Below are 20,179 nucleotides of genomic sequence, written 5' to 3'. Positions count from 1 at the left end.
GAAGCGAGCGCCGGCTCCTCCCTGCGGCGCCTAGGAGACCGGCGGCGGGCGCGGCATGGCGGCCCGGCGGGCGGGCTCCGGCGGGGTGAGGGCGCGGCGGGGCCGGGGCGCTGATAGAGGGCCGGGCAGGGAGCGGGAGGTGAAGCGCCGGTGGCAGCGGCAGTGCCGGCCCTGTGGGGCTGCAGCCTGGTGTGTCCGGCTGTGAGCACCGCGTGCAGCAGCGAGAGGTTGGTCCGCCCCGGGTGCTGTTGCTGAAGAGTTGTTCCGAGGCTGTTCGCGGCAGCCGCTGCTGCCGAGGAGACGGAGCTGAAGCCCGACAGCGACAGCGGGGCTCCCTGGCAGCGCGGTCCTAAATCGGGCGGAGGCCACCCGGCCGCTACCCGCGGGGCAGGAGAGTAGCCGGCCACAGGGTGCCACGTTTGTGCTCATCCTGTGCTGGGGGTGCAAGCATTGCTTCATTGTTTTCATATGTTCATCCACGTATAGCTCTCGTAAGAAGATACTTATGCAAAGCTTTGTAAAGACAGGTTAGGTGTTTTTAAACCTTAGAGTTCGTGTACAAGTGCCCCCTCGGTACCACCTCCGAGATCTCGTGGTGGCAGCTTTGCTCGCCGCACTTGGGGGAATAAATACGTGTGCTTGCTGCTCTTCCATCGAGCCGCGCTTAGGAGTGAAGACGTTTTCTGCTCAGCATTCCTAAATTGACACCTGGGAGGTTGGGCAGGTTGGTTTTTTGCTCCTGAGTCAGAGTTCCCAGGTGTATCCCGCCAGTCTGGGGCCTGGCTTAAGTGCACAAGCACAGGGGTTCACTGAGGCAGCAGCTCGCTGGTTTATGTGAGTCTCTTGGCTTCAAGGATGCCATGGCTATGTCAACACTCAGCAGCTCTTTGTCAGTGACAGAACGTCCCTGGAAACCTGTGCCCGCACTCACCCTTTCTACAGAGCTTGAAGGAAGTTCCTTCAGCCTCTGAGAAACTGGAAACTAATAGAGCAAAGGTGATACCTGTATGACATAGCTGGGAACAGCCATAGAGATGCGACATAGGAGTATTCACCTCTGCCTGCTTGCGTGTGATTTCATTTGTTGCAAGGAATAAACAATATAGAAATTATTTAACTTTTCAGTTGGTTTGTAGAAGGTAACAAAATAGGTACTACAAAACAGACATACTACTGTGCAGACAGTGAATGCTGCTGTAAAAGGTTTTGGGGTTAGGGGTTTTTTTTTGTTTGTTTTTAGGTTTTTAGATTTTTTTTAAACACCAGCTATCCTAAGCATTTAATAATTATTGCCACAGGAATGTAAGAAACAATAAAAGTAATAAGCTCTGACCTTTATCGATGCTCCTTCTCCCTTACGGTGCACCAGTATGGTGTGACCAGTCCTGGGCAGTTTGCTGCATGTTGCTCAGGGTGTACTCTTCTCTACCTGTATAAAACAGCACTTGCTGTCAGTGCAGCATGGTCAAAATCCGAGTGAAAAGTTTGAGGCCTAATCCTGCAAACCCTTCGTTGCATGAGGTGTCTCATTCGTTTTGGACAAACAAACCTAAGTGGAAGCTGTACCAGCACAGAGTTACGAACTTTTTAGTGCAATTAACATTTGCTACTACAGAACAAACTGCTCTTTCAAATGGGTATAGTACTGGGCCCTGACCCATGGGCAGGAAGGTCACGTCCAGCTAATCCTGGCTGCTAGAAGCTTATTTTTAGTTCAGAATTAGCTGAGGTTCAGTGAGCAGCGTGAGGGAGTATAGACCGGTTCACAGTGCCTCTTTCAGGGAACAGCTTCAAATGGTATGGGAAAGAAACAAGTGGTAAGTTTGCAGATCCTTGAGTCTTTCCAGTCTGACAGCCTTTTTTATTTCTAATATCAAATGAATTTTTTGAGCATGGTAATATTTATTCATGCATACTTTTTTAATATAATGATAGAATACAAAATCTGAAAGTAAACTGCCTTTTTCTAGATGAGAGAAAGTGCAAGAGCTCAGTTGCAGATTGTTAACAGGAGATACTTAGATTTTAGTTGTGTTTGACCCGCTGGTAACTATTTTCAAAATTATATGAAAATTAATGTTTTTATAATATTTTAAAGTATTTTTTTATAAATAAGCTTATTTCCGTCTATTGTTTTTATTATTCTTCTGGATTTACAACTTCACTCATAGAAAATACTCAACTCATGCTATATACCATGCAAGTACTTTGAATGCATAAATTACTGTGGTATTTTGGTGTTTAAATAGAATGACTAATAAGCTTTCCCAAGGTAAGCAGTAAAAATCATTCAAGTGAAATTGAAATGCAAGCTGTGCCTCATACACAGTTGTTAGGTACGTGTCCCTAATGTAGTGCCCATCAGAACTCCTGGCAAAAGTGTGTTATTCCTCCTGTTTTTACAGATTACTTTTATGTAACAGCTCTGTCAGGAGTCTTTAGCTACTTAAGAGGCATACAAAGCAAAGTGTACTTTGTGTGTTCTGACTGTATCTGGAAATAGCTGTTTTATCAGAGATGGTTTCACACTGACAGAAGTTGACTTTTGTCTCTCTCGTCTTTCAGTGCCCACCTCGTGCCCTCCCTCCAGTGCCAAGGTAAAACCAGTTCATTCTGTGGGATTGATCATGGCTCTGTACTGCAGTGTTTATAAAAGTAATGAATTTAAGAGAAATAAGTTCAACAAACACCTGAGTAGTCATAAACAGCTTTAACAATAATTGCTTTTCTTGCTAATTTGTTGTCCCAGAGCCCCATACAAGGAATACAAAGCATTTTAAAGTTTTATAGAGGCCGAGAAATTTTACTTTATTACCTCAGTTTTAATACTCTGAGAGATAAACCCTTTCAGAAGTTTCAAACAAGTAACTACTTCAGTTTTATTAACCTCTACTTTAGTTTTATTGATGTTCTTTTTAACCTTTTCTTCCCTCCCTCTTTGTTTCATGTCCTTTAGTTTCTTTGAATCACAAATGCTTCAGAACAGGAATTTCTGAAATTAGACTAGATACTTTTGAATAGGGCTATAGGTGTCTACTAGTTAGACATAGTATAGGGAAAAATTTGGTGGGCGTTTTTTTTGTGTGTGGAAGGCAAAGCAATTATATAGCTTTTATGACATGGTACTTCAAAATTCTTTCAGAGTACCTGAAAGCAAATGTGATGTTCATGATTCATGACATAAAAAGATACTGTCTTTTTAGTAGCGTATGTGCTCAAATGTGTCCTAACTTTTGTTGGTTTGTTACGTATCAGGCAGTAAGACAAGTTTTAATTAGCCAGGTGATTAAAGCTTTTAATCTGATCTACAGTTGCCAATCAAGAAATGGTGCATACTCATGAACAAAGTGTTGAGTCTTGATGGTTGCTTTGTACCCTAACCCTGTTGTACACAACTGCACATCAAGAGAAGGAATGGGGATAAGGAAATGAATCACAAAAGCAGCAGTGTGAATTTCACTGTTACGAATTGTAATTGATTGCAAATTAACTTTCTTCTCATCTTTGTTCCTTTTACTCTGCTCTCCAACACCTTTTCTCCTTAAATGTGAAGTGGAAACCAAGGTGAGTTATCCTGGCATTAAAGAGAATTATAAACATCGGTAGTTCCTTTTGGTGTCACTTCATCTTCTATTTAAAGATAGAGCCTTACACCTTTCCTGATTGCAGGCTGGTTATTTAAACTGCATGGATACCTATGATTGCTAGAACTGTCTGTTGTTTTTCTTTGTTCTCTTTGCTGTTTGCTGTTTCCATACTGAATGTTGTCACTGTGCTCTAAACAAGAAGTTTATTCTTCAGAGCATTATTCAGGGTATTTAAGTTTTTCACTTAACACGTGTACATGTGCGTGTTTAGCCTCTGTTGCGTGTAAAACAGATTTCTTATCCTGCTTTCCTGCCATCTTCTGCGCTCTTGTTTGCTTGAACTGGTGAATTGTCTTTTTACCTGCAAAAGGTGAGGATGTCTTCACTTGTAAAAAGGAACCTTTTTCTTAACTAGCAATAGAATGACTGTTATAAAAAGGAAATTGAGGTTTTTCCATGCTGTGGACTTACAATTTTATTTTATGTTCTGCAGATGAAATTCCACTCAGTCGTCCCAAAAAACGGAAGCCCAAAGGAAAGACTCCATTAGGTAAGGTCCTGCCAAGACTGAAAACTGTGCGTGTAATCCTGGGTGAGACCTGTGCGGAAGGCAAGCTCCTCACAGATACATGGTTTTCACTCTTGTGCTGCATTTTTGAGTAGTGTTCTCAGTTAATTTATTAACATTTATTTTATATTGAACAACTCCAGTCTTTTTCCCCAAAGTGGTGTCATTTTAGAACCAGTCTGTAGTGCTGACTGAACTAACTTGTTCCATCCTCTGCTTTTTCTCTCTAGATCCATTCCCAGTACTGCTAATACAGCATGTCTTGATACTGAACTGAAAAAGTTTCTTTATTCCTGCTATTTTTTCCTTTCTAAAGGAAGTTATCCAAAGTTGTCCCAGAGCCTTTTGGGTCCTGTATCCTTGGATACTTCATTAAATAGTCATGTCCAGCTGTAAGCTGCTTATTATGTTGAATGTGTTAAGTGCTTGAATTTCTGAATGAACTAAGATAAAACTCATTTAACAAATTGGCTCAATTTCAGTCCTTGGCCAAGTAAATTCACAAGTTAAGCATCTCATTATCATTGAAAAGTTAAAAACCTAAAAGATAACTGGTACTAGAGCTTTGTATTTTTAGAAGAAGCAGATCTGCAGAACCAACATACTGTTTTAAGCAGGACTACAAGCCGGATCTATTTTGATAAAGAGGAATGTGTTGATAGAATCTAGTGGATTTCTGTAAATCAGTTGACTTGGGTCCCTATGATGGTTTCCTGAGTAAACCTCCTTTATTTGCGTAAAAGAGCATACAATTGAGGTGTCACTGAAAGAGCTTTAAACGCAACAAGTAGAGCTGTTGCTGGCAGGGCTTCCCAAGGAGCAATTTTGTTTACTGTTGTTTTCAGTGAGCTGAATGATGGTGCAAAGAATGCCTTGGCTTTGGCCATTACTTTGCTTGTTAATTTTGCATTTTAGCGCAGCAAAGCTTTATGAAAGGTGGGAAAACGTGCTTGAAGTGAAAACAGATAGATTCAGTTGTCATAAAAACTGAAATACTTGAGCTATTAAAAAAACAGATGTAAAATGGAGAAGTAACTTTGGCTTTCTACTAGTGATCATGCAAACTGATGCTACTGCTGCTAGAGTATGTGATGAATTCATGTTAACCTCTCACAGAAATGTAGTTCCTCCAAAGCATAGTAGTTCTTCTCTCCAACCAGAGTAAACATCCTTCAGTGTTGGTTTTTTTCAGCTCCTCCTTTATTCTTGTGGTGTATGTTTAGCATTTTAATTTCCCTTTGATATGCCACTGTTTTGCCTTAACAAAAACACGCAGATTTGTCTGCGTGAATCAGCTGGAAATATTTTTTAATTTTTTCTTGTCCCTTGCATTATGATCATTGCATGTAGAAGGGAAAAACATAGAGGTATAGTTCTTTCCTATGGTAGATTCCTTTCAGTTGGTCCTCTGTTGTACGTCGAAATTGGAATTTGGCTCTTTCTTGGATACTCGGATTTCCTCCTGGGCATGAAACTGTCAGGGTGGAAGGAGGTTGTCAGCTGTCACTTTTGTGTATTCTTACTTATCACATTTGCTTCTCAACTGTTATATTTCCAAGCAAATACATTTTCATTTCAGCTGTAAGCCAGGCAAATACAGACATGCTGCACAATGCAGCAAAAGACAGCTTTTTCTTGTCTGTTTCTCGGCAGCTCTGAATTAAGATTGCTGGTTCTTTTCATCTGGTTTTCAGATAGCATTGTCCAAGCAGCAGTTCGTCGACAGTCTGAAAGCAGCGAGCCCCTAACTCCTGAACCTCAGGATGTTCCTCCTCAGAGGAAACGCAAGAAGAAGAAAGTACCTATTGGTATGTGAAAGAATTGTAGATTGGAAAGAGCACTGAATAAACTTTGGTAACACAGAAATATGATTGGCCAGCTTGTATATTGGCTTAAAACATTTCATGTGCTTTTGTGCTTACAAGAGCTGAAAGTAATCTCTGAGTGAATGGTAGCTTAGAGTTTCAGTTTCTGATTTCAGATTCCATAGGGTACAAACCCTTGTGAAAATAACGGCAATACAGTTTTGGAAGTGATAAAGTAGATCCTTTATATTATTCAAAGCTCAACAGATGATAACTTTTTTCCTACTGTTATAATAAATATTTATGTATGTAAGTGAATGTATTTCCACTTTTATGAAAGCTGTGAAACTGTCATGTGGTTTATTTTAAATCTTCAGATTCTGAGACCTCTTTTACCCAGCAAAATGTTGCATCCCTGTTTCAGAATGGAAATGGCATGGATGTCCCTGAGACTGAAGAAACAGTGATCCGCAAGCAGAGAAAAAGAACAAAGTGAGACAAAACCAGTATAGCTCAGAAGTTGGAATAATTGTGATAGTGAAAAGTGGCTGAGTAGTATTTTACATTGTCACATTACAAAAATGTAAAATCTTGAAGCCCCTGATACCACTCAGCCTGTGCAATAAATAGCATGTGTGCAGTTCTTTGCTGGGTTAAGATCTTACTTTCTTTTTGTTTTATGAATACCTGGATGCATTAAAGGTCTGAATACATTTACATGAGCCTAATATTTCAGTCACCTACATGAAAAAATTAGAATGTGTAACTGCTTTCATTCTTGTGATCTTTTTCTTAATTTTATGAGAAACTTAATCACTTTTTCATCCTTATTATTTGCCTTTTCTCCAAGAACTATGCCCTTAAATCACTTTAGTCACCTTTCTACCAAAACCATCAACTTTCTTGGCCTTGTATTTAGTTTGTATTGGGGTTTTTTTTTTCTAATTATTAATCTCTTGATATATATTTCTTCCCACCTTACTGTTTTGACACAGGAAGCTATTTGAAAAGAAAAAAAACCCCAACCCATAATCAAGGATTAGCTTTATGGGTTTAGTTAATTCCATGAGAAATTTAGTCCTTAAAATTATAAATGGGGGTAATATTACACAGGTCAGTAGCCTGATCAGTTCTTAAAAGTCAAGTTAGCCATGTTCATAGGAGCCCTCAGGTTTTATGTTTTACTTCCTATTCTTTCTCTACCCCATTGTATGTTCTGTGATGATAGGAAACCTCGGCCAGCTGAAATGCATTGTTCCAATGAGCTGGAAGTGGAGAAGGAAGACATCATTGAAGATGAGCACAGCAGGAGCCCTGATCAGCAGCCTGTGTTTGCTGCTCCCACTGGAGTTAGCCAGCCTGTGAGCAAAGTGTTTGTTGAAAAAAATCGTAAGTACATCTTGTGATTTAAGTAGTATAAGGACAATCTTGCAATTAAAGGAAGCATTACTGTATTTAAAACCCAACTACTGCAGTTTTGGGAAGTATTTTTAAGAAAGCTTTCTAGAACAAAAATTATTTGGAAATAAATATGCATGATAATTTTTCAACAGTGAATGCTGTGCTGGCATGCTTGATTGAATTTTTCAGTTCCCTGGTATGGGTGAAAAAGACTGTTTGATAGTACCCAGCTGAGCTTATTTGACCTCATCCTGTCTCAGTACCTTGAGAAGAAAGTGTAATTTGCTGTATTGCAAAAAAGTCTTTCAAGTGGAAGTTTTTTGGTTGGATTTTTGTGGTTTGGTTTTTGTTGTTTGGTTGGGTTTTTTTGTACCAGAGTACAGTGAGTGATTACCCAAAGTGCTTTGCACATTCTTAAATAGCCTGACCCACCAGGATGCATCCCACCGACAGAGACATCCTAGTGTGAATGTACGCTGGTAAAGGGCAGGAAGTAAGTAGAAGAAACTTTCTAATGGAACTTCTGATGCTTATGGCTTTTTAACACTAATAGCAATGTAGAAATTATGATGGAAGGTAACAGTACTCTCTATAAAACTAATTTCCTCATACTTTCAGGGCGTTTTCAGGCAGCTGACCGTGCAGAATTGATTAAAACCACTGAAAATATCAATGTACTTATGGATGTGAAGGCTTCATGGACTACCAGAGATGTTGCCCTCTCAGTGCACCGAAGTTTCAGGTGAAGGATAAGTGTTTTGATGTAAATAAGCAAAAATCAGGGATGGGGTTTTTTTTGTGGGGTTGGTTTGGGTGGGTTCTTTTTCTCCGTTTCTCCCTGAAAGTACCTTTTCTTTATCATTGTGATGTATCTTTATTTCTTTTGGATATTCCTAATAAATGATGGTTTGGGATATAACAGGTATGGAGTTTCTCAGTCCTCTAGCTTTTGGTATTTGTTGTCAAGAATATCTATTTCTAGTCTAGATATCACAATGCAACTTAAAATGCAGCTTACAAAAATAATAACTTATGAAGTCATATTGCAAAGATTCAGGCAAAATCTGAACAGCAAGAGGTTGATCAGATAACAAAAATACTAGAGACCTGCAGAAAAGTGTGTTACAAAATGAGATTTGCCCATCAGCTATATGACCAGAATAAAAATACCTGAATTCAGATAGTTCTCAAAGAAAAATCCTAGTTGGTGAGAAAGAAGGAGGAATGAAATTGGACTGGGGCATAAGCTTGCACCCAATAGCCATTTTTGGTTTTTATTATTAATATGTGGTTGTGTTGTGGTACAGAATGGGAAGATGACAGCCATTTTCTTCTCTGGTGTATTTTATCTGAAGCCTGTGCTTCATTCTCAGCTTTTTCTTTGCAAAGAAAATCATAAAAAGACTATCCTGAGGACGAGTTTAAGAGCATTGTGTAAGTGTAAGGAGCAACGGTCACGGGAAGCTACAGGCAATGAGCAAAAGCAGTAACAGTAATGAAGTGGTGACAGGATCAGGCAGAACATCTTGGTTTTGTTTGTAAAGTGCTCAGGTTCTGGTACAGTCTGTCAAGGGAGGAAGCGGAAGTCCTGTTGATTAGAATTTTTAGAACTAGATCAGAAAAAACACTCAGAAACAACCTGTGAAAGGCTGGGATCCTGTCACAGCAATAGGGTTGAACAGATGGATTCACAGGCCTTTTCTGTCTGTATTTCCTCACTAATTCAAGATCTTAAACTTTTCTAATGTTCTTTTCTCTATTCAGGGTGGTTGGACTCTTTACGCATGGCTTCCTTGCTGGCTATGCTGTGTGGAACATCATTGTTATCTACATTTTGGCAGGAAATCAGCTTTCCACAGTTTCCAACCTGCTCGAGCAGTATAAGGCACTAGCATACCCAGCTCAAAGTTTGTTCTATTTGTTGCTGTCTATCAGTACAGTCTCAGCCTTTGACAGGTAAAATATGTTTGTATTTGAAAGGGGTATGTAATTTGTATGCAATATATTTTTTTCTACTTCCTATGGCACATTGTGATCTGCTGTTGTTGATTTACTGTGATATACTTAAAGACTGATTTTACACATGGCTGGTTGTACAGGTAAAGGATGTACTTGTGCATTCAGACCTTTGTCACTCATTTCTGCCATTGCCTGCAGCCTTGCTTCATTGTGCTGGTGCTGTTTGCATGATCATGAGCTGAACCAGATGGAAGAGCTGACCCATTTATTTTTTGTGGGGGAGAGGGGTGCAGAAAAACTAGTGTTCCTATTGGGTTAGTTTTCATGTGAATCCATTCCCCAATCGGGTTTGCTGTGTAAAGTTTTCCTGCCTCAGCTGGGGTTTCTGTGTTACAGCTTAAGAGTGGGAATGAACAGAAAGAGGAGCAACCATAAACAGAGTAGTTTTATAGATGCTTCTTTTAGTTACAGATAGTTTCCATGGCAGCATGATAAGCCAGGGGAGAAATTTGTGCTATGGATGAAACTGTGACTTTTCTTGCCTGGAGCAGTGGCAGGGAGGAGGCCCAGGTTATTCATAGTTGCTCCTGGTGTAAGCTGTGTGAGCAGTTGTATTAGCGTAACTCAGCTGGTGGTGTGGGTGTTGAAATGAACAGTAAGGATTAGAGAGGGGACAGACCTCTCCACATTCTCCCTGTTCCAGAAAGGACTGCAGTGTGAAAGCTACAGATCTCATGGAACATCCTCCTTGGTTTCAATCTTTCTTGGATTTGGCCTAAAGAGAACCATTGCCATGTGTGGGATACAGTTGTGTATTAAGGCACTCTGTTACACATATTACACATCTGTAATAGAGGCAGAAAAAGGTATCTTGCAAAAAGTAAAACAACAATAGTACAGTTAGAAGAACAATATTATTATCTTACCAGGCTGTGTTAATGACTCTGTTTTGTTTTGGGTTTTTTTTCTTATCAGGATTGATTTGGCAAAAGCATCAGTTGCACTGAGGGGCTTTCTTACCCTAGACCCAGCAGCAGTAGCCTCTTTTTGTAAGTATTTTGTAGCAGATAGGAAGTTGTCCAGAAAGGATGCTAAATGGAAAAATTCAACATACTGTTTTAGTGAAATCTTCCTGGTTGTTTTCTGCTTTAGAATAAGGGACTTGCTCAGTAGTTCAAAATAGCATTCAAAGGCTATGAACGCTTTGCTACATACTTTTTTAAAGCATTTGCAATAGTAGCATTAGTGGAGCTATTTGTGAGATAGTTCTTTTCTCACCTCTGAATACAGAACACAGACCTAGCAAAAAACACAATCACAAGATGCCACCTTTGACATAGCTGATGGCTTGCGAAAGTGCAAAAACCAGATTTTGATGGGTTGGGGGAATGTTGAAGAGAGAGAATGAGTTAAAGGAGACTGTTATTGGAGGCAGTGGAGTGAAAAGAAAGAAAATATAGTGAGAATTGTCATGATGAGTCAGCATTTTAGGGATTTATATCTGATATTACTAATTCCATTTCTTCCAGTGTACTTTGCTGCCCTTATCTTATCCTTAAGCCAGCAGATGACGTGTGACAGAATTAACCTCTACACACCACCTTCGGAAAATGGCAGCATCTGGTAGGAAACTTAAGCAATCACTTCTGTAAATTATAACATATCTCACTTAGGAACCTTAGTCAAACTTGTGGACTGAAAAGGTTATACAACATACATGAGAAAGTATTAATGAAGGATGTCATTACTAAACCTGCCTTTGCCTGAGCTTGTCCTGAACCTTTGATAATTTCACTTAAAAAAGAGGACTCAAGGATTGGTTCAGTCATGTTGGTTGCAAATCTGTCCCTCAGACAAGAGCCTGATAGAATAATGCTGAAAATGTCATCTGGCAGGAACCTTAGCAATCTCTTTTGCTGGAGAAATGAGACCCTACTGAGGTAACCCTTTTGTTTTCAAGGCCAGGACATTCTGTAGAGAGTCAATGCTTTTTGAAGGAGATAATCTAATCTGTCCAAGAAACAAATGTCATGGTATTATGAAAAAGTGGTATGTTTACCACAGGATGCACAGCTTAGCAGACACAGCTGGTACTAAGTATGAAGCATTGTTTCATGCCAGGAGATCCCATCCAAAACTATTACTTTTGGAAGTAGATACCTGAAGATTTGCTAGTTTGGGCAGTTAGAGGGGTCTGGGGTTTTCTGTTGTGTTTTGGGGTTTTTTTTTTTGTTAAGGGCTTCTATAAATGTTTGCTGAGTTATTAGCCTAGATTCCAGCAGAAAAAACACAACATGCTGTTAGGACTGTAAGAGAACTGTCAGCTAACTTAAATCATAACCTTCTTGAAGCCCTATCTCATCCACCCCACAACACTTGTACACAAGTCCTTTTACCAGCTTCCAGGCAGACCTTACTGACTTGCTGTTCACTTGCCTTTGTGCCTCATGAAGAAGTGCTTAAAAATAAGGTTGACTGACAGCACTGTGCAGTGTCTTTCACCACAGTAAAATTCCACCATGCATTTTGATTTTTATTTTCTGCCTCTTGGCTAAGGAAAGGAATTTGCTGTTAAAATCTACAAGCAGGACATTCTCTATGAGATGGGGTTTCTTGGTTGAGTCTTGTCTTTGTCTCTACAAGTAGTTAGTACAAGTAGTTCTGTTTCTCCTTCCCCTGCCCCCCCCCAGTAGACTATGGTACAAGTAGTTCTGTTTTCACATCTGGCTTAGCAAGCTTGTTTTTATGATACTCTATTGAAATTATTACTGTAACCTATGTACCAGCGAACCCTTGACTGATAGGTTGATGTGCTTTTCCCAGGACGGCAGGTACAGAGCAAGAAATTGTTCAGCCATGGGTTGTGGTGAACCTGGTAGTGTCTATTCTAGTTGGGACAAGTTGGATCTTCTTGTCTTACCGACCAGAGCTAGACCACAGTGAAGGTAGGAAACCTTAATAGGCAAAACGTTGTTCGTTCAGGCTTCTATCTGCTGTGTTCTGTGTTTGGTGTTCAAGACTAGTTCTGAGAAATCTTGTGGCTGAGGTAAAACAAGCATCTCCTAGCAACTTCCCAAAGCAAGTGCTTCTTAGGATGCTGGTGTCTGTGTTTGGTTTTACAAAGAAAAACCAGTAATTTACAAAGGAAAGCAAAGCCTGTTAGTCCTGGCTGAAGCAACATGAATTTTGAAACATAAGAGAGCATGTGTCTCTTCTTCATTGAAAGGAAAAATAATTTTTACTGTAACAGTATTTTGAATATTTAAAATTATTTATTCTTCTTGTGTTTTAGAAAATTCCCTAACGTTATTAATGTTTCTTTTGCAAATGCTGAATGTGTTTCAAGTTCAGCATTATTTTCAATAGAACATTGCATTAGTTTTGGGAACTCCTGAGCATTGAAAAGTTAGATTTGTGCTTGCAGAACAGGACATCAAATGAAGACTAGTTGTGTTGGTCCAGGCTGGAGGAGAGGGCAAGCACATTGTCCCCTTTTCTTAGAAGAAGCTTTGCTAGAGACTAGGTCTTCTTCCTTTTGTTGTCCGAGCTGTGGGACTGGTGTATCGTAAGTCAGCTTTCCTATCAAGTGCATGCACGTTGTGACATGAAGGTATGCTGTACATAAGAATCACAAGTTTCAATTTACAACTCAAATAGTGTCATGAGTTGAAGCACAGATTTATATTTGGGAGGCTAAAGAAGGTCCAACATGCTTCTTCATGTTACTTTAGAATTTTAATGTACAGATTTCTGTCCTTCACCTGGCCCCAGTTAATCTGCTTATTTTTGATAACTCAGTGAGTTAAAAAAAAACCGAACAAACAACAGCTAGGTGGCAGCCTTTACAATGTTTAACAGTAAAATTTATAGCAGATGCTTAAATTGTATTTAAAACCCTTTCTTTAAATAATAAAGACTTATTCAAGGAAGCCAGTTAGCAGTATTTCACTCTGGTTTGATATTTACATGTGCCTACTAAGATTAGAAAACCTGCTTCAGAAATTTTGAGAGAAATTCTGTTAAGACATATCCCAGATAGTTGAGAAAGGAAACTGTAGGCTTAAGTCTACTAAGGATGCATAGCAAAAAACCATGAGAATCTCCAACTTGAAGGGATATACCACATAGTTGCTTGTACAGCTTGTGTAACTTTACCATGTTGATAAGTTGCTGGTAAACACAGCCTGGTCTGTACGCTAAATGTGCTGTTAGCAAGACAGAAAGTACACGAATGCTGAGGGTGCATTATAGACACGTAAGAGTTCTAGAGAACCCTTTTCTAGAGAAAACTCTAACCTAGCAGCACAGAGCTCCACAAGGGCTACCTCATCAGCTACTTTGTGTGCCCAGCCGAATTCCTCTGCAGGACCTCTTCACTGCTGACTTCAGGCTGTCTCCTGTGGCTGAGTTGCTATGACGACAGCTAGTTGTGAGCAGCATCATTCATGATTCTTTCTATCCTGGGTTCTATGTTGCTAACTTACCCTGTGATACACAGAGCAGATATATCCATAAATGAATGAGTCTCTGAACAAGTGTCTTCCTTCTCGAGTCTGACACACTCAAAACTTAGTAGACAGTGGTAGCCCTTTATTGCTGGGTTGTTGATACTATGATTGGGAATAAAAGCAGGAGGCTTGGGGGAATGCCAGAGCATTTTTCAGGAATAATGAAATCATATTCAGGTGAAACTTTTGAAAGAAAACATAATTCTTTTCTTTCTCTTTTAGAACTGATGTTTCATGATGAAATCAAGGAATTTCCTCAGGGAGATAGCTTACCCAGAGTCCAGCCATAGTGCGGAACAAGCATCTGCAAATGTTGCAGCTGTGACTGATGGATCAACATGTTGTGTATTATAGCCATGTATTATAACTTTCATAAAGAAGAAAAATGTATTTTTATATTGTATATTTGATTTTGGTCTTTTTATGTATGCTACAAGTTACACATGGGATTGAAAACTTTTATACTCTGCTTTTTATTTTACAAAGTAGATTATCTCTAGTGTGGAATGTCAAGGTGGTTTTGTAAATATTGCTACCTGTATAGCCAAAGAAACTATATGGATGCAGAAGATCAGGTACTCAGTGCTTTTTTTTGACTGCCGTACAGTCTTCAACAACCTGCTTTTGTTACTAATGCTGATAGCAGTTAGTTTACCTGTTTTGGTTAAATATTCTCTAGAGATTAAAACAAATATTACAAAGAAAGTAATCTAAGGAAAATTATAGCAAAACAGTTAATAAACATAAAACCCACGGAGTCAGTAAGCATAAGATAATCTGGGTTTAATTGACATTAAAAGTATTTGCTAGAATAAGAGATTGGATCATCAGGGATTTTGTTTAATAATTCCTTAAAAGAGGACACTTTATTTTTCTTCATTTAGTTCTCTTGATGAAAGATCTTGATGATAACAAGTTCTTTCAAGTTGATGTAGATACAAGAAAGAGAAGTTTAAATGTTGCAACAGTTTGGTCAGTTAATTAATACCTATATAACATCTTTTAATCAGTCAGGGTGGTTTTGGGTTGCCAACAGGATATATGTAATTTCTTGATAGTCAGGGCGCATGACTATTACAAAGCCATGGTTCACAGGAATAGTGTTCTGGTTTCTCCTTCTCAGTAGTGTTATTCACCGCTCTTTCCAAAGAAACTTGGATTTTGCAAATGTTAAAAATGTTCCTACTTCTATGTATTTTGATGGAGATTGATTTTCCTTCAAAAAGATGTTTGTTGTTCTCTGTTAGGATGGAATGAGAAACTTCTTCCTAAAATTATAAGAAAATGCATGCTAAAGCAAACCAAAAACTCTGTAGCAACCCACCTTCTATGTAGTGATGCAGTAGTAGTGCAGTTGGTGCTTTCTGATTATGATAGCCAACATTCTTTTTTGTGTAAAAGTGGCAAAAGGAAAGTACTGCAGATGTAAATAAATACAGATGTATTGCAGGATGAAACAGTCTCCTCAACAGACAGACAAGACCTAGTTTGAAATAATTTTCTCAAGAAAGTACTACCTAAAGCCCCAAAGCTATTTGTATATGTTATTTAATACATATTGATTTTGCATTGTTGGGGGGTTTTTTGTGTATGTCTACATGTGGTTGTAAAGGGTGTGCAGTTGTCACAAGTGACAAAGTTCCCTGGGGAATTGTACTTTTAGTAGTGAAGTTAGGAGTAGCCAGATAAAAGACTTGAAGGGGGATGTTAAAGCACCAGTAACTTTCTGTGCTGTTACTCGAGCTGCTTTAAAACAAGTTTGGAACGTCAATAACTAGGGCAGCTGTTGCCTTATTGAGTACTTGAGTTCTGTTACACCCATACAGATATCTTAATTAAAAAATTCACTGTTGATAATATTTTTTAAATGCTGTGGTAATCTTGAAAGGTGGAAAAAAGAAAGAGTTCTACCAGAATTAAAAGATGTTTCACAGCTATTGGCTGTGTTCTGGGCCATTCTCTTTCTTGTAGGAAGGAGCTGTTAACCTTTTTTGTAAATTGTTACGGCTCTTGAGTATTTTTGGAAAACTGTAGAGCTAGGTTGTTGCTGGCACTGCATTGTACATTAAAATGGAGAGATTCAGGGTGTTGCACTGGAGGTTCCTGCCATGATTTGGCTGTAAGAGATGGGGGATGAGGCACTACTTAGTGTTCCCATGCAGGTTGCCACAACACTTTCTCCAGATGTGGTGTGTTTGATTTACAGAATTGTCCTATGGCTTTTCTTTGCTGCTTGACATTTCTGTCATCTTGGCATGATAAAAAGTCTAATTTTGCCCATAAGGTATGGAGCTCAGGCAAAACTGTGCTCAGTTGTCACATCAGTATAGGAAAAACTTCGGTAATATCCTTGCTGACATGATTACTAGGAATTGGCCTTCCAAGTGTCCCTTGGACAAAGTGATGCTAGCCAAAAGCCAGATTAATTCTCATTGTGAAATACAGTAGTTTGTTTAGTTGGTTGAGCAGGGATTAAGTTAATGAACTTAATGGGATCAATATTTTAAACCTGCCTTACCTTTCCAGTGTATCTTTTTGGGAGGGTCCAAGTATATATATTTTTAAATGTATGAGGTTTGAGGTTGCCATTTAAAATCAGACTTAAAAAGCAATTTGATGGTTAATTATCTATTTTAAAAAGTACTTTTCATTCCACTGGGCCTCACAATGGAATATGAGTTTAACTGAGCTTTTTTGGCTGGTTACTTGGAAAGTTTTAGACAAGTTTACAAAATGCATGTTCTGTAATTGAACATCTAATATCTGCAGAAGCCTTAACTGAAATGCCTTTGTGCATTTCCCTACCATTGTTTTTAATCCAGTATTTTTGTGTTAATGAAAAAACAAAGATGTTAGTGCCAATTTTTTTGTTTTACGTATATGAAACAATTAAACAATTGCTCTAAACTAGCTGGAAATTATTGTACTACTTTGTCCTGTTTCCAAATGCTTAGTCTGTTTAAAACAAATCAGTCCATCTAATTTTACCCCCAGTGCTAATATTATGTATAATATACAAGCTCTGAACAGGTGATTATGGGAAACTGTGTTTAATTTATTTGTGGCAGTGTTGTAAATAATGCCTTTCCTTTCTCTCCATCAGATTCCTGCTGCTGTACTAGTGTTTTGAACAATGAGGAATGGTACTGTAAACTCCTGAAAACTAGCGAGTAAAGTGTATTTCATCAGTTAATGGGGTTTGTTTAGCCTAAAAAGAAGAATATTAAGAGGGCAAAATGATTGCTGTCTTTAACCAACCTAATGAGTGATTACAGAGATGATACGAGTCAGACTCTTCTGAAGCTGCACAGTGAAAGGATGAGTGGAAATGGTCACAGGCAGCATCAGGGGCATTGCCATTAGCTGCCATAAGAGTTTTGACGGGGTGGGAGGGGAACCCATAGGGACTGTCTGTGGGAGCTCCATCCCTGGAGCTTTTCTGGACTTGGGTGTACTGAGCCCTGTTGCCTGTTTGAAAGAGAACTCTCAGAACACACTCTTCAGTCTGTTTAGAGGGTCTAAACCTTTGCAGGGTGCTCAGTGGTGCATTTCTGCAAATTAAGTACACCTGGTGCCTGCTTCTTCATTACATTTATACACAAAAGTTACAAGGTAGTACACTCCTAGTTACAATGGTTGCTCAGTAATCTACATACCATATTTTCTTTGTCATTCCTTGTAATCACTATGCATGCTCAGAGGAGGGGTCTTCACCTGGGCTGGAGTCTTCTTGACCTGTGGATGTGATTTTTCGTATTGTAATGTAGGCAGTTCACTTCAAGGACACCCTAAAAGTTAGTTTCATTGTCAACTTCTCACTTACAAGATATATATCCTTGGTCAGAGGATGTTATCCTCCTCCCCTGGGGCCCTTTGGCCTTTGTTCAGTCATTATTTACCAGAATCAAGACAATTCTTCTTCTAAACCATGACAGATATTTACATAGTTTCTTCTGTGTTAAATTTTGACCTTCCTGCTGCAACTTCAGCATCAGCCCCATGCAGCCTGAGCAGGGGTTGGACCCAACGGCCTCCAGAGTCCCTTCTAACCTAAATTGTTCTTAATTTGCTTCTTCAAATGCAGTCATTTGAGATTTGGTTTGAATTGCAGTTGTTACTCTCTTAACTCAGCTTTCTCAACATGAAGCCAGGTTCATTAGTTTGAAAAGTGTCTTTTAAAGTTGTGGGGTTGTTTGGGTTTTTTTTGTATTGCTGAGGTAAACTTCAGGAGGGTTATGGTTAGGTCAGGATTATTCGCTTGCATATTTGCAGCAGAACTTAGGTAAACGACTGAAGGCTTTAGGAGAATAGACTAAATCATCAGGTGTGTTGTTATTGCTAAGCCTTACCTTTCTCTTCCTTTTTCCTCATAGCGATAGGAAAGTACTGTTCTATTCCTCAGTGCAGCAGTGCTTGAAACTGGTCTGTAAGCCCCCAGACATTTAAATACCAAGTCTCTTTTTTTCTCTGGGTGTTGATGATGTCCGTGTCCGCGGGGCTGCTCGCTCTCCTCACGGAGGACAGGGAAGAGAGCTCCCACCTGGGCGAGGCCCGTTGCCCTGCCGCATGCAACCCGCCGGCTGCTGGTTCTCGGACAGGTGCTTTTGGGGGGATGTTTTCTCCCTGATCGCGCCCGTCGGGGACAAGCGGTGTGTCATCGTCCCCTTCCCGGTCCATTTATTTACCGATCCAGCCTCACCATTTCGTGCCCCGCCGCCCTCCCCCTCAGCTCGGAGCCGCTGCCTGCCGCCTCCTCGCGCCACGCCGGCAGGGGGCGCCCCGCGCGCGCAGCTCATAACGGTCGTTGGGGGCCGTGGCGGAGCCGCCATGTCAGGGTCGGGCTGAGGGAGGCAGCGGGGCCGCCCGCGCCGCCCCGAGCCCCGCGGCTCACCGCCTTTTCCCGCCCGTGGCTGCAGTCCCTCCGCCTCAAGCAGGGGGCGCCGAGGGGAAGGCAGCACGTTGGGCTTAGGGGGGATCAAGGGGAATGGAGCAGAGTTGCGCTTCACCGCTATGCCCGGGAATGGTCTTTTTCTCCTCTTACTGGGTGTCGTGCCTGTGTAAGGGAAGCAAGGAGGGAAGCCTGCCTGCTTAATAGGCTATTTTCCATTCCTGCTTCATCTGGGGATGAAAATATTTCTTTCCTCGTGGGAACAGAGCTGGATTTCTCTGGCTCTTCTGTCCCCTTTCACTCGGTAATGGCTGCCAACGCATGCCTGTGCAGTAGCTGTAATCGAAACAGGAAACCCAGTCAAAAAGAGAAAAATTCCCACATGTCCCTACACACGAACTTTGCTTTAATTCTGTGTTTTAAATTAATGTAATCTTCTCTTCAAACTTAAAACCCCTTAAAAAGTTGTCCCTACTTAAGGCAGTTTCCTGTACTGTACTCAATGAAATGGAAGAGAGCTTTCAGGTTGGTACAGGCAGGCCTCAGACAGATAGTGATAGAGAGACAAGTAAAAAAAACCATCTTGTGGATAAATTTCCACACCAACTGGTAGGTGTAGTAGTTCACCTACAAAGTGAAAACCAGTTTAATGTACTTTTGGGGAAAACAAGCAACACCCCAGAAAAAAAAAGCCAACCAAAAACCAACAAACAAACAACCAAAACCCACCAGAAGAACCCTGAAAAAAACCCAAAAACCACCACTTGTGAAAAATGAAATGGCAAAAAATGAAATAGCACCGTCAAGAAAAGGTTTTGAAATTGTTAAAAGTCCAATGGTAAAAGAGTAAGAAGAAATACCTGAAACAATAAATTCTTCTTCCATTTCTAAATGTTTGTGATGCTATTATTCAAGCAGAATACCACTGCATGCCATGGCTCTCCTTTCCAAAATGTGTCTTTCAACAAGCTGAGCATGAGGAAAAAGTCATCAAGAAATCCTGAGTGGAAGTCAAAAGGCAAGTGATGTATTAAGGCTCCTAAGAAATGTGCCATGACATGCCGCTAACATCTGCGATGAATATTTACAAATATACAGTTTAAGAAAGAAAAACAAACTAATTTGAGAAAATGTAGTGACATTGTAAAGAAAAACATGGAAGTATGCTGAACCAGCTCTTTCGACATCATATGCTTATGGGGTCAAATCATCTGTGTTCTGCCATAGTAAGAAAAACTTGAAGTGGAAAGCAAAGCAAGAAAAAGAACACGACAGCCAGCCAGCCAAAGCATTTAAGAATGTCTGTGATTGTCCACCAGCTACTGCAGAACAACAGCTACCTCAAACCATGAAAACATTCAAAGAAAACTTCTCTAGAAGTGGCTTTCCAAATTTCACATGGACAAAAGGAAATTTGCCTGTAAGAATATTTTGCTTTTAAGTTTGACCACATGAAACATATG

General features: G+C 40.0%; 1 protein-coding gene and 1 long non-coding RNA gene across 3 annotated transcripts; one reads left to right on the top strand and one right to left on the bottom strand.

The window, feature by feature from the left end:
- The first annotated feature begins 17 nt into the window (after positions 1-17).
- On the top strand, positions 18-16,738 carry TMEM237 (transmembrane protein 237). Of its 2 annotated transcripts, none has more exons than XM_030488310.1 (13): positions 18-85; positions 2,566-2,597; positions 3,554-3,564; positions 4,081-4,137; positions 5,850-5,963; positions 6,338-6,452; positions 7,189-7,349; positions 7,980-8,103; positions 9,126-9,317; positions 10,296-10,369; positions 10,850-10,943; positions 12,144-12,265; positions 14,051-16,738. In XM_030488310.1, the coding sequence occupies exons 1-13, from the start codon at positions 56-58 to the stop codon at positions 14,116-14,118; spliced, it is 1,194 nt and encodes a 397-aa protein (XP_030344170.1). In that variant the 5' UTR covers positions 18-55; the 3' UTR covers positions 14,119-16,738. The 2 variants fall into 2 exon arrangements, with proteins under 2 accessions (XP_030344170.1, XP_030344171.1); XM_030488311.1 differs by lacking the exon at positions 18-85 and adding an exon at positions 1,678-1,817.
- On the bottom strand, positions 14,594-18,597 carry LOC115608861. Its single transcript, XR_003991673.1, has 3 exons — positions 18,178-18,597; positions 17,485-17,563; positions 14,594-15,096 (listed from the first exon to the last, which is right to left on the bottom strand). It is a non-coding gene; the product is annotated as an uncharacterized LOC115608861 (long non-coding RNA).
- Between the last annotated feature and the right edge of the window lie 1,582 nt (positions 18,598-20,179).

This window comes from Strigops habroptila, chromosome 5, assembly GCF_004027225.2.
Source record: "Strigops habroptila isolate Jane chromosome 5, bStrHab1.2.pri, whole genome shotgun sequence".
Classification (NCBI taxonomy): domain Eukaryota; kingdom Metazoa; phylum Chordata; class Aves; order Psittaciformes; family Psittacidae; genus Strigops; species Strigops habroptila.
The sequence above is the reverse complement of the archived record's forward strand: the minus strand, read 5'-3'. Positions and strand labels throughout refer to the sequence as shown.

Bases quoted from the DNA above. Each gene is read 5' to 3' on its own strand.
- TMEM237 (XM_030488310.1), top strand. From the start codon at position 56: ATGGCGGCCCGGCGGGCGGGCTCCGGCGGG. The intron at 7,350-7,979 runs GTAAGTACATCT...TCATACTTTCAG, and splicing joins AGTGTTTGTTGAAAAAAATC to GGCGTTTTCAGGCAGCTGAC. The intron at 10,370-10,849 runs GTAAGTATTTTG...CATTTCTTCCAG, and splicing joins AGCAGCAGTAGCCTCTTTTT to TGTACTTTGCTGCCCTTATC.